This window comes from Equus asinus, chromosome 7 (genome assembly GCF_041296235.1).
Source record: "Equus asinus isolate D_3611 breed Donkey chromosome 7, EquAss-T2T_v2, whole genome shotgun sequence".
NCBI lineage: Eukaryota > Metazoa > Chordata > Mammalia > Perissodactyla > Equidae > Equus > Equus asinus.
This window is the reverse complement of record NC_091796.1, coordinates 57,149,179-57,163,681: the sequence shown is the minus strand read 5'-3', so window position 1 is coordinate 57,163,681 and position 14,503 is coordinate 57,149,179. Positions and strand designations below refer to the sequence as shown.

The 14,503-nt window shown below is 44.0% G+C and overlaps 1 protein-coding gene across 41 annotated transcripts in view; it reads right to left on the bottom strand.

Annotated features, from left to right (window-relative positions):
- The window catches only part of LDLRAD4 (low density lipoprotein receptor class A domain containing 4), a 428,527-nt gene that overhangs the window by 251,929 nt on the left and 162,095 nt on the right, over positions 1-14,503 (bottom strand). For 10 of the 41 annotated variants that reach the window (XM_070513515.1, XM_070513502.1, XM_070513518.1 and 7 more), the window contains one exon: positions 12,751-12,942. The exons of the other annotated variants lie outside the window; for them this stretch is intronic. In XM_070513515.1, coding sequence (XP_070369616.1) covers positions 12,751-12,784 — 34 coding nt within the window. In that variant the 5' untranslated portion in view covers positions 12,785-12,942. The remainder of the gene's footprint in view (positions 1-12,750; positions 12,943-14,503) is intronic. 41 annotated transcript variants of the gene reach the window in all.

Sequence of the window (14,503 nt, the reverse complement as noted above, 5' to 3'; positions counted from 1 at the left end):
TGCCCTTCTTTCCATAAATACCATTTGAAAATATTTCAAATATAAAATATTTGGGGAAAAAAACACTAAACAAACAAAAAACTACTCCTCTCACCTCACACTACCTGAACTTCACACCCAATGTTGTCATGTCGATGAATTCCTGCTAATGATAATTACCACAAAATCTTCTATTAAAATACCATCACCTCTAGAGTAGCCCTCTCAGCCTCAAGGTGGAATCAATGAGTGCTAAAAGAAGTGAGGACCAGTGAGGAGGGAAGGCGCAAAGCAGCAGAGCTGGCCCGGTTTCTCTCTCTCCAGACCTGAATGGGCTGATGGATTGTTTCCAGCACACATGGCCACACACAGAACCTCTCCTTATCTGTTCCTAACTAAGGAGTGGACTTTAGGAGCCCTCAGAGTTCAGGTCCAGGTAACACTGGAGTTTTGCTAAGAGAACTTTAGTAATTCTCCAAAGGGGCAGACACAGTAGGGCTGGGAGTTAAATGGAGGGGCCCAGAAACAAAGGCATGCACATGTACGAGTCTGCAGAGGCAGCTTTCTGCTAACTTTAAAGTCTAGCCAAGAATAGCCTGGGCTGGCATAATACACAGAGCAGCCATACCGAATTCCTTCTCCTGCTCCAGCCCTGACTGCCTGTCTGCCAAAAGAGCTCCCGGACTTTATGAGGATGTGGGGTAGTATTGGTTCTACTTCCGGAGTCTTTAGTTACTCCCAGAATCTGCTTTCAAGTCTAGATCTTATGCTGCTTCTCCCTCTGACCCAGGGATGGGCTTCATTTCCATTCCACAGCCACTCTGCTCCCCTGCGGATCCTCCTCTGGACCCAGGAGGCAAGACAGGACCCTACCTGACCCCAAAGTGATCTCCTGGGCAGCAGGACCCTGCACTGAATTCACCTTCATTCCCTCACTCCTCCATGAAGAGGGCAATGGCTTTGGCCTTGGCCATCCCATCCATTTTTTGCCCACTAGTCTATTTTAATCTGTTTAACGTGTATTCCCTGGCAGTCTGCTGCCTGCATCCTTCTTCACCCAGCTCTCCCTTTAGCCCCTTCCCCCCTCTCCAGACTTCGTTATACAAAGCTGTTCACATATCCCCCATCGCTCACTGCCCATGCATGCATCCATTCCTGACCCCTCAGGCCATGTCCTGACACCTGACGGCCCCCTCACTCCAGCTGTGCCCTCCATGTCTGCATTGTCCTTTAATGCCCGTCTTCTACACCGTTCTATCCTAAGCCTCTTTCTTCTTGGGCTATATACCATCTCTCCAAAATTGCATTCCCTCTCTTGGCCTCAATTATTACCCAGTGAAAATTATCCCAGTTGCTTCCATGCAGAAACACTGGAAATAAAATGAAGCTGTATGTGATCCAAGATAAAGGAACAACCACCTTTAAATCTGAAGCTGCGGCAGGCCAGTGTACACATGGAGTAGACCACCCCTTTTCAGAAAAGCCCAGTGATAGGTTCCACCTCTTATATGCCAGTGGGCTCTGGGCATGGTCTGGAAGCAGGAGAAGACAAGAGGAATCATGTGATAATGTGCAGCAATAGACCCCTGTGGGCTGAAGTCTATGAACAGGCTTTACTGGCTCCAGCAAATAAAAAGTAGGGTCCTCAGGAGATGTGTGAGTGTGTGTGTACATGTGTAGAGAAGCCAACCAGAGAAGAAGAAAAGATTCAGGAGATGGGGATACAGCTTCAGCTCACACTGGCCCAGAATCCTCAAAGGAAAATACACTCCGGGGCCCCATCCACCACGGACCAGGCAGCAATGTTACATGTAACATCAGGTTCATGTGTCCTGCAGCTTGCTCCATGAGGGAAAGGAGTGGATCCCAGGGCAAGACAGGTGAGTAGGAAGTGGGGTTTTCCTAGAAAGGAGGACGACAGAGGTTTACAGGGGAGGGCTCTGTGAAGCAAGAAGGAGCTCTCTTTCTGAAGAGATAGAGACAGGGCAGACCTCCAGACAGGAAAGAAAGAGCAGGAGCAGGCTGTCCCCAGGAGAGGATCATCTATAAAGAACGCTAGTTTTGCTTTTCTCTCAAACTCTGTAAATTGTCTTATTTCATACATTATGTGTTCATTCCAAAATTTTGTCTCCTATCCTGTAGCTGCTGCTGGCTATCTGCAGCCTTCAGCAAAGCTGGCCTCACCTCCGCCAAGAATAGTTCGGTACAGAAACATTTTTGAGGGAGGGCAGTAGTCCAGCTCTCCCTGTGGCAGACACAGGGGCTGGGGAGCTCAGAGCGAAGTGAGATGAGAAGGGAGGTGCTGGGGGCAGAGAGGCAGCATCAGTATGCACAGAGGAAGAAGGGTTGTGAAATGTGCTCCTTTCCCCAAAAGTCTGCTGTGAGGAGGGGAGGTAGGTATTTGCAGTACAGACAGTACTACCAGCTACAACTGCTGTTTCCCAAATCTCCACATCCAGCCCTGATTAAAGACGGATACACCAGTTCATGTCCAACTGCATGCCTGACATCTCCACCATCATGATATCCTCAAGCACCTCAAACTCAATACATCCAAGACTAAACTTGAGGTCTTCCCCACAACATGTCCTCCTTCTGCATTACCTACGTCACTCACCTGTCCTCTAGGTGCCTCAGTGGACATCTTAGCATTAGTTTTGACTCCTCGTCTCCCTCACGCTCTACTTCCAGTCAATCATCATTCAACAGAACCTACCTCTAAACTGTTTCTCAGTTCACGTCCCTCCTTCCCACAGCCACCGCCACTGTATCAGCCCTGCTCATCAGTCGACCTCATCTCTCTCCACCCACATGCAAATTCTAAGCTCTGGAAGGATGGAGCCACCACCCAGGCTTTCCCCACTCATCTCTGGGCTGTTGTTACTGCTCTCCAGACTTCCTGGGACTACCTCCTACCCTACCTACTCCCTCATTTGGCCAAGTCCTACTTCTGATCTCTGTTTATAAGCCATTTCCTATGGAAAGCCCTTCCCTGGTGTCTGTTAAGCCTTACAGCGCCCTGGAAATGGTCGCAGTGATGGTAAGTGTTTACTCCCCTGTCTGGGTCCTCTCTCAGGCTTTACGCCCCCTGGGGGCTCACCTCATACAGTATGTGCCTGGCACATACTAGAAGCTCAACAAACATTCTGAATGGAATGGATGAATTTGGTCTTGACTTAGTGGCACAGCCTCATCATCAGAGGTTTATACAGCAGTGTTTAACGTGGATGAAATGAGGTGATGTTACTTAATTCTTCAAGATGTACTTCTTCGCTCTGCTGAGAGGCTCTAATATTTTGATAACTTCATTTGGCAATCATTTTCTTTCTAAGGAAGATACACAAAGTCTGTCAGAAAAATAAAATGAGGTGAATATCAATCACAACTTGGTTTTAGTCATTCTTATTTCTTCTTCCAAAACACCAAGCTGAGCAAATCTCACAAGTTGACTGTGGTCTCCCAGCCATCTGAATTCTACAACCAGATGAAAAGCACACAGTGGCTTTTAAAACAACGCAACTCTTTGGCAAGAAAGTAACATTCCATCAGTTAAACTTAGGCAACTTATTATTTGCAGGTTATTCCACTTTTGGGGTAAAACTACATTTATGATGTACATATCTTAACTCTTTTTTTTTTTGCCTTAATCAACACAACCCCTCTTCCCACTCTCTGGATACTGACAGGTGTTTATAAATCTCTCAGCCATACATCTGGCTTTGAGCAATAGGAAACAGATTCTTAATGCTCAAGAAAAGAGCGTGTGTCTTTGACATAAACAGACAAAAAAAACCAGCGAGCCTTGCCCAGAAACATCAAGGGGGAAGGTGAAAGGGAATTTAAAAAACATGCTGCTCAGCTGAGCATCATCTATGACCAAGCACAAACTTCCTTCTGCCTGGCCTCAGCCACCTCTGCTCTCCCCAGGATGCTGACACGACACTAGCTCTGATCAAATCACTCCCCAGCTTGAAACCCTCAAAGGCTCTTTACTCACCTCCACATAAACGCCATACCCTCACTCTGACTGCCCACCTGCTTCCACATACTCCTGGTCAGGAGCCACTTGCGCCTCTACTACTCCCGCCTCAATTTCTCTCCTCTGCTGCCTGGAATCTCCCTCCCTGGGCTCCAGGCTCAGCTAAGTCTTCCTAAGCTGCCCCAGGAGCTTGCCTCCCAGCTACCCTAGAGTGCTTCATTGGTGCATTCCTTAGCACTCAGAATCCTCTGCTTCATGTTGTAGCTATTTTGTCCACACCAATTAGTTATCTCTCCCAATAAAACAGGATACTAAGGTTAGGAGAAACGCCAAATTAATTTTCATTGCTCCTCCATCCCTGGCCAAGAGCAGGTGATAAAAAACAGAGAGACAAAGAATAAACAAATAACACCACTAAGAGTGCTTCAGTGAAGCCCAAAAGACAAGGTATTCACTCATAGTGCAAGTGGAGACCAAGGCCTCTACTGATTTAAAAACAAAAAACAAACTGATGAGTTTCTAGCATTCATCAGTAAAAACTTCTGAAGTTTCCCCCTCAGCTATCTCTCCCCTGCACTCATGACTAGGCACCAAATTCAGCAGTTCATCATACTTAACAGCAAAAACATCATACTTATTTAGTGGATAATTGTGTATAATTCTTAAATTTAATAAAACAAAAAACTTTAATTTCAATTAACATTTACTTGCATGTACATGAACTGGAGCGAGATAATTCGCTGGGAACTTGGACAGCCCTCATTAAACCCTCACAACAGACCCATGAAGGAGGTAGCGTCCACCTGAAAGATAGAAGTGGACATCCACTCTCACTGCCACACAGCTAGTTGGTGGGGAGAGAGGGCTGACCCAATTGTGAGGTGAGCATTCCTTACACCGTGCCATATTGCTGCAGAGTTTATTTTCCAATTGCAAATGTTTCACTGAACAGAAAACCTCTATTGATCTGAAAGCCATGTTTACACACAGCCGTTGCAGAAATAGTACAGTGTGAAGACGATCCAAGGAAGGCTTCCTGTCACTATTCAGAGCCAGAAAAGAGTCACTCCTTTGGTCAGGGCATCAGCCATAACTAAAGTGATCATATACATAATTGATGGTCCAATCTAGGACATTTTTTGAGAATGAGAGGGAGCACTGTACAACAGGCATACATGGGGACACCTGGCTACCCTTTCCATAAGGAAATACTCTGACTAGAAGGGTTCTCTGGCATCTATACATCATTATTAGAATTATTAACTCCTGTGTAACATTTTAAAATTTGCAAAGCACTTTCCAAGTGCTTTTTTAAAAATGTGGCTCTGTATCAGCACCTAGGAAAGTGTACATTTATACATGTCCCATCTTACGGATGAGAACGGTTTCAGAGAAACAGAACGTCTATGAAGGTGCATAGTTCCCAGGTAGAAGAGCAGGCCAGACCCAGTGCTTGTGTGTCCACCATTCCAGTGTGCTCTGATGTGCCCTCGCCACTCAGGTTGCCTTCCAAGAGGCAAGCTTCTTGAGAGAACAAGACAACAATGTTGGCAAATGACAGGAAATGGAGAGAGAAGGAGGGGGCGCTATCCCAAGGTAGACAGAGGGCTCGAGCAGGGCAGCCCTGGGGGGACCACAAGGGAGGCAACAAACTGTTCAGATCCCAGGTGCAGACCTACTCACTGCTTGGCAAGCCATGCTGTGGCAGGTGTCACACATATAAAGTAGAGGAAGATGGGCACGGATGTTAGCTCAAGGCCAGCCTTCCTCAGCAAAAAAGAGGAGGATTGGCAGCAGATGTTAGGGACGGGCTAATCTTCCTCAAAAAAAAAAAAAACTGAATCAAGAAACACTAGACGTGTAGACTGTACAGTAGGTTCTGTACTGTGACTTCCCATATCACAAACTCAGAGAAGGGCAGGACAGAGACAGAATTAACCATCAAATCCATCCATAATCCCCTCACTCCATTATGGCCTAAGGTCCCAGCATCCTGACCACCAACACAGTGTTAGGACTAGCCACATACAGCCGCATGGCTAGGTGTAAGTTGTAACTTGCCTCTCTGCTCACACCTACCCTCTGTGAATGTGCTACAGATACATGAAATAAAGACTAAAGGTAGGCACAGAGGAAGCCTGGGCCCAGCTGGAGAAACTTCATCCCGGACAAGTTGCCTGAGCCTGTCTCCACATCAAGGCTTTGTGGATTCCAGGGTTCTTCATAGCCTAGCTCCTGGGTCTTTCCAGCACGGCAGGGATGCTATGGAGGGAAACTAGCAGCCTGGTCTGGCACTTCACATAGCTTTCAGCTATCTCTTTAGCTATTATAGCCATATGGGGTTGACAACATGACTCCTATTTTATAGGAAAAAACCCTGAGATCCAGATTAAGTAACTCACTTAGATCCCACCCCTAACAAACAGCAGGACTTAGATAAAAATCTAGATCTTATGAGTCCAAGCCCACCCTCTCCTATCCATGCTATGTTCTCAGCACAGAGAAATGGCTCTGTGTGTGTGAGTCGAGGGCGGTGGGGGGGGGGGGGGGGGGGCAGTCTGCTGTATGTCCATGAGAGGCATTCTCTGAGTGAACTGGAATCTTTATACTCCAGGTCCAAATAAACCTCCTCCCTGTCCTATGAGCTGCTGCCCAATGTTTGAGCACTGAATGGAGCACCATGAGGCAAGAGCAAACCAGAAGCATGAGGAAGGCAGATCTTTATTCCATTCTAGATTATAAGCCAAAATATCCAAATAACTGGAATTTTTCTCATTGTTCATGTTTTTCAAAGAGAAAAAAAGACCTTGTGAGAAACAAGGTTTATACTGAAAATATACCAGCTTGATTGTTGAACAACACCTGGCTGTACACAACATAATACAGGAAGAAACACAGGTGTTCTAATGCTTCCATACTTGCTTACTTCCAGACACTCTGAAAGACCATCACAGTGACAAGACACACTCCTGTGTGGTCTAGCTGAGCCTAGAATTAGAGAAGGTAAACAGGGCTGTACGTCCACATACTGGAAACCACTGTTTGCATACAGGCTACAATTTTATCAATCTTCTGTCAAAAAATGTCCTTACAGCCCAAGTTTTCTTAAATATACAACTGTAATATGCATTTCCTCATGAGCTAAACCACCTCTCCTAGAGTGTCATTTAGATCCCAGGTCTCTGTGGACACTGAGAGGCTGGAAGGGAAACACCTCCTGACAAAAGTTGACCTTCACCACATTTGAGGCACAGTCCAGTCATCTGTGCTGACTCCAGAGGGTGAAGGCTCTAATCTTAGCTATGCATCTTACCAGAGGTGTAACCTTGACTTAACCTTGTGCCTCAATTTCCTTATCTGTCAAAAGGGCTTCATAATAGCACCTATTTTATCGAATTGTTTTGAGGCTTGAATAAGATCATATATGTCAAGTGCTTCTATATATAAAATGCTTAGAAGATTGCTTGGCACATCGTAATTTTCAATTAGTACCATTTACTCTCTCTCATAACCTTCACCCTGAGGAGGCAGGGATGAGGAACCATATACATGTATTCACATTATACTTAGTCAAGACTGCAAAACAGCAGAAGGCAACCAGTGAAGGCCAAGGCTGGGTGTTTAACAGATAGGAAAAGGGGCTGATAGCTTAAGTGGCAAAGATAACTCACAGCGGGAGCGGTGGTCAGGATGTGGAGGACCAGTGTGGTCCACACATTCCTACCTTGGAAATGGCGCTCCCTGGTACAAGCATTGGCCTGGGTCTATCAGAGGATCGTCTCCACAAAGTGAGCCAGGATGAGAAGATGTACGTGATACCTGGAACTAGGTACACAGAGCAGCTAGAATTCACAGCACAAGCAAGGAAATTGCGTCTAAGAGTCCAAGGCCAAAGACCAACTTGGAAGACTTAGAAAGAGATACACAGCACCAGCTGCTGGAAGTTGGTGTGAGGCAGGGATGAGAACAAGAAGGAACTCAAATAATATTACACAAGGAGGTGCACGAGGCAGGAGGGGCAAAGGGTTCTAAACCAGCAACAGGGAAAGGTGCCTCTGTATCAACACCTTTTTCTGAGTGACAGCTGCCTTGTGTCTGTGATGTTTCTGGAATGTCAGCTCCTTCCCTGGTTAGGCTGAATACTCCTGAGGTGGTCACAGCAGAGTCTCCTGCAGCTTACAGAGCACCTTCTCTTTTGTAAGTCTCCTCTCTTCTTGCCAGGCCACACAAGATAGCCAGGGAGGCCATGCATCAGCCCAAGTCACAACAAAAGGAAACCCCAAGAAACCACAATGTTCTAGTCCCATCCGCCCCATGGAAAGCAGCCTTCCAGGATTTCCTGGCTTAAACTCACATTTTCAACATCTCTAGCCTCACCACTAACCCCATCCATGGAGAATCAGATTCCAGGGCATGCCAGTCAAGAAGTCACCCAGAATGCCAATCTATACCAAGCACCAACACAGTACAGGGGTCCCCAAATATCTTTACAAATATCAAGACTTGGGGGAAACTGCATTTATCACATCTCTTTGCACGAGCACACAGTATGAGCTTGGAAGCAACGTTATGATTAGTACTCTGTACGGGAAGTGAATCCCAAGTAGTAACAGGTGGTTGTTAAACTGCGTTCTAGGGAAAGGGGCTGCTCACCTGCAGGGTCTTCACTTTGCTGAGTGGGATTCACATGTTTATCGCCAGCAGTGCAGAGGCTGTGTGGGACACCAGCAGCTCACTCAAACTCGGCCTCTCCTCCCAACAAACATGGTACCAATATTAATGGAGTATCAGTTCATCAGCATGTCCAACTGTGGGGACACCTACCTCGTGCCAAACTTGCCCTTAAGCCAGAGACCCTCGCTCTTCCTCACACACACAACTATTCTCACCTCCCCACATGTCTTTCTGCCCCTTCTTCTCTCTATCAAGACCCATGCTCAAATTTGAGCTCTTCTGATAAGCTCAACAGTACTGGGTTGTTTTTTTTTTTTCCCCTCATAACTGTTTGTTTTTATTGTGGTAAAATATATGTGATATAAAATTTACCATTTTAACCATTTTTAGGTGTACAGTTCTGTGGCACTAAGTACATTCACATGGCTGTGCAACCATCACCACCATGCTTCATTCTTGCTTTCACTCCTAAGCATTGCAAAAGCAGAATGACATAAAAACTGGTGAGGTTATGTTAAGAAGTAGACACGTAAAAGTCTGTATTTTCCAACTTACAACACAGACAACACTATCTAACAAATGCTTAATATGCAAGTTCAGTTTAGAACTTCAACTTCCTATCTGTCTCTCCGTATGTCCCTCTCACCCTGTATTGGAGTCTGAAGGAAATGCCTGTTTTTATCTGCTCTCCCACGTGCTCCAAGGAACTGAGGCAGCACAGTGGGAGACACCAGGATCTGGCTGTACTGCAGACAGACTTGCAATTCAACTCTGGCACTGCAGCCAAATAGTCAATGTAGCCTTGAGCAGGCTGTCTCTGGGCCCGTGTTGTTCCCTTACCAATAAATCTGGGATAACGCACATACCTCTGAAGGCTGTTACAGGGACTGAATGAGATCACATATGTGAAAGCACCTGGCAAGGCAGACAATTAATCTTCATTCCTTATGTCAACTCTGTGAAATATCATATCTGAGATCAATGATAGCATAATTCCAAAAGGGCAAGGAAAACACCCTTAATTTTCTGAAATTTTATCACAAAAGAAACAAATAAGTTTGGATGATAAGACCAGCATGGTTTCCCATCTTACTCCTGATACAAAGGAGCCTGGAGCCCAGACGCTGCCTAAAGGTGTGTGGGACCATGTGCTATCATCCTGCATCTGGAACCGAGCAGTGTCTTCCTTACAATGCTCTGGAAACATTCTAAAATACCACAGCCAGCTGAGAGGAAAAAACGTCCATATTACTATAGTCACTGCTGTTGGGTAAAATTTTAAAATGGAACCATAAAACACCCACCCCAATGTTAAATGTGTTTATTTCCTCTATTCCATTTCTTGGTTTTCACATTTGAACATAGTGTCCTGAAATGCACAGATGCAGACCTGTGATTCCATCTTAGGCCCATCGAGGCACACATCCGTGACCTGTGATGACTCTGTGTTTGATACTTTATACATATTACTTCATTTAACCCTTACCAAAACCCTATTAAGTACTTACTATTATCTCCATTTTAGTGTTGTAAAAAGTATACCTCAGAGAGGTTAGCTAACTTGTCAACATCATAGAGCAGGAATTGGGGGGAAGGGAGTACCCAGGATGGGCTGCTCCTGCTGGAAACCACGTCCTCTCTGGCCTCTGAGCTTATCCTACAATGGTAAGCGCACAACAGTCCAAATGAAGGATTCTAGAAATATCTGCACACCAATCATCAAGGGTCTAGGACCCAAGAAAGAAATTCAAGAGGCCACAGGTCAAAGCAGTCACCTGCTTTCTGCATAAGTCTCTGATTTCTCCAGAGCTAAAGGGCTCCATTTGGTGGTAAATTTAACATTTGAGTCTCCCTTTAGGATACTCTGCTCATAAATAAAAAGAGCTGGGAAATGGAAGGTTTTAGCAAAACAAAAGCATCTGTCAGAACAAATAGTAATTTGAATATTTTTTACTTTATAATTCCTGTATTTGTTTTGATGTTATAGCTATTTAAGAGCTACAAAAATAAGGAGTTTATAACTATCTTTATGTGGTATATATTATGTAACCTTAAAATAAATACAATTTCAGGCAACACTGAAATTATGTCTTGTCCTTATTGTAAATGGGTATCGACACTCCTCAGACATTAGGCTACCATAATGCCTCTAAAAAAGAAAACAATCACATTTGTCGCAAAAGGAAAACTTTGGAAAGAGTGTAGAATGGTTTATAGGGAAGAAAATGGAGATGCATTTGGCGCTTATTAGAAAAAAATGTAAATTTTGTATTATTTACACACAGAAGAAATGTTATTAAATAAGGGTTAGGTTTGTAACTGAGGACCAGATGCCAGGCTAGATGGGGCAACGTAAAAACCAAGCACGCACACCACAGTATGTTCTGATGGCTCTCTTAGTAAACCTAACTGTCCTCATGCAAGAGCATGCAAGATTTTACAAAAAGCCATTATCAATCATTTCTACATCTATTAAACTGCAAGCGGGAAGATCATCTAGGCTTCTGTGCATATCACAAAAGATTTCATAGATTGGGGCTGGCCCCGTGGCCGAGTGGTTAAGTCTGTGCGCTCCGCTGCAGGCGCCCCAGTGTTTCGTTGGTTTGAATCCTAGGCACGGATATGGCACTGCTCATCAAACCACGCTGAGGCAGCGTCCCACATGCTACAACTAGAGGGACCCACAACGAAGAATATACAACTATGTACTGGGGGGCTTTGGGGAGAAAAAGGAAAAAATAAAATCTTTATAAAAAAAAAGATTTCATAGATTATGAAAGACAGAGAGGAAGACGGTGGAAAGACAGAGTCTAAGAAAGATAAAAAAAGTATTAGTAAAAGGATCAATATATTTAAAAATGCAGAAACTACTTGGGGATGAGAAAGGGATCCAGTTTGTCTGGAATTTCAGTCCCAGCAAGAGAAAGAAGGAAGACAACACCAGGGTGCCTTGAACTCCAGGCTGAGGAGTCTAGACTCTTTTTAGGAAGCAATGATATTGGCAGATCTAGAGAGGGGAGAGAATAGAGGCAGGAAAACAGACTGCCTCATTACATTCCTTTCATCTGCAACACTTTACATATGGCTGGCAAGAGCTCTGTAAAAATGTGCTTAATAAAAGCAGTCCCACTAGGGAACTGCTGTACCAGCACTAGCAGGACAGGGACTCCTGAACTGCAGATAGAAAGGGGGCAACATCACAGACCATGCTGTGGGGAGTTGTCCCTCTGTGTTTTTCTTTCTAAAGAGCCATCAAGGTCTTATTATTTGGGAAATGCTGCCCACTGTCTGGCCATTTGGGACCTTTATATTGCACAGTGTCATATTAAAGACTTGAAAAGTTCTACAGTAAAGAAACCAATCTAAATTTCTTCTTCCAGAATTTGGCCATGAATGTATCCCTACCCCTTTTATTGAGAAACAGCTCTCAATATCTCCTAAAACAAGCATCTGCCAGGCAACTTTGGAAAGTGAGAGCTAAGATCACCCATGGGTAGCACACGGATGCGAGCTTGTAGGGATGAGTAACAAGCTGAAGGTCTGGGTGGTAGGAATGGGGTGGGTCAGCATCCTTCGGGGCTGTTTAGAGCCCTGGGAACAGTGCAGCTTCGGTCACATGTCCAGGTAAGGCCACATCCACCCATGCAGAGTCCCAGCACTCTTGCTAGTGTGAAAGAATCCCATGGAGGAAAAATCGGCATCGCAACAACTCAGTTTAAGTGATTCTTCCTTTTTGGTCACTAGTGGCTAAGAAAACCTGGTCACCAGCATCCATAAAATAGTTCTCTTTGAGATATCTGAAGACTATTAAATCAACTCTCATCCTTCTCCTTTATGAGTGAAATCACCTAAATTTATTTAACAACTAGGTCTGATTATCCTTTTCACGAGAAAGACTTGTAAATCCTACAGGAATTTAGCTCATTTATCTAGTTATCCAAGGTTAAATGTTTTTTCTAACATTGAAAGAAAGGATTCAAAGAGCCAAAGGAACCTAACTGTGTAAACCTTTATGGTATCTAAAGGTGGCATTGGGGGTAGGGGAGAGGCGGAATCTCAAACCAGCAATTTCTTTAGGATGTACACAGTAATACCACGTAGGCTGCTTTGCAAGTCACCTGAGTAAATGTCAGACGAAATCTCCATCACCATTGTAACGCTTCAATGGAGAGATGACTGATCCAGTCTGGAAGTATTCCCATTTCTCTCTGCCCACAGGCACTGGGGTTTGTTTTTATGAGTCTTATCTTGCTGGAGTCTATCCATCGACATCATTACCTCAGTGAACTACAGCCAGGCAGAGAGACTGCCTGAAAGAACAAAAACAGTAAACTTAGGATGCTTGACTTTTCATTTGCCCAAATGAAATATGAGCATTGTCGTCATAACTCCTGGCACTCAGGTAGCCTTTAGAGCAGCTGCTGCAAAGAGCGCCATAAACATGCATTAATTTCATGACACACCACAGGGCAGGCAGGGCTGCTCCATCTCACAGCTGAATGGCAGAGACAGGCCACAGCAACTGTAAACAGGCAACCGGAAGAAACTGAGATCAGCACAGTCTCAGAAGTTAAGACCAACCATTCTTTTTGGAAATTCAATCACGAACCTTAATAAAGTTCAAATCTTTTGACCCAATAATTCTGCTCCTGGGAGTTTATCTTAAGGAAATAACCCAATATACAAAAGAGCTTTTTACACAAAGGTGTTCATGAGAGTATTATCTATAAAGGCAAAACAGTCAAAAACTGCAATGTCCAACAATAAGAGCAGAATTTTAAAATTCAAGTAAACATATATAAAAGAATATTATGCAGCAATTTTAAATCATGTTTGTAAAGAAAATACTCATAATGTAATATAAAGAGAATGACCAGGTTATCAAATTGAATACATATTATTAACACAGTTATGTGAGAAGAAATTTGCACAGGAAAAGACTGGAAGGATACAAGCCAAAATGTTAACAGTGGAAAGCTTCATATGGCAAGACTATGTATGGGTAATTGTTTTTCTTCTTTTGACTTTTCTGTACTTTCCAAATTTTCTTACAATAAGCAGGTATTACTTGTAAAAGGGGAAAATTACATTTTTTGCTATAAAATAGTATCTAAATAATTAAAATTATTTCTAAATTACATGTGCTAAGAAAATTACAAACAATGTATCAATTCCTGTATGCAAAGATTAGCCTAAGAATATCCTAATTAGGAAAGTGAATTTGCAATATGTATCCATGTGGGTATACCTACATTCACACAGGAAGTAGGATTTAACACAGGACTTCTAACCACACAGGTGGCCCAAGCTTCCACCACCTGTCACGGTAATTTCACATACTCCAAACAAGCAGTGGGCTTGCCATGCAAACACAGCTTCACACAAGTCTCCTAGCCTTCTCTCCTAGCCAGACTGTAGCTCCTAGGCCCTTCTTAAATAGGAATCCTGCCCCCCCCACCCCACCCCCGCCCCACCACCAAGAGAACTAGAACATAAAATATAAACTGATAAATTTTTTTCTTTTTTGTTTAAGTGCTCTGATGACCTCTTTTTGTGTGTGTGAGGAAGATTGGCCCTGAGCTAACATCTGTTGCCAATTTTACTCTTTTTGCACGAGGAAGATTGTCGCTGAGCTAACATCCATGCTAACTTCCTCCATTTTTGTTCATGGGATGCTACCACAGCATGGCTTCATAAGCAGTATGCTCGTCCACACCTGGGATCTGAACACGCAAACCCTGGGGTGTCAAAGCAGAGCTCGCAAACTTAACCACTACACCACCAGGCCGGCCCTCATAAACCAACAAATTTTTTTAGGTGAAGGTATGGTTAACTGTGTACTGACTTTTGTCTTGCCTTAAAACAAGATTT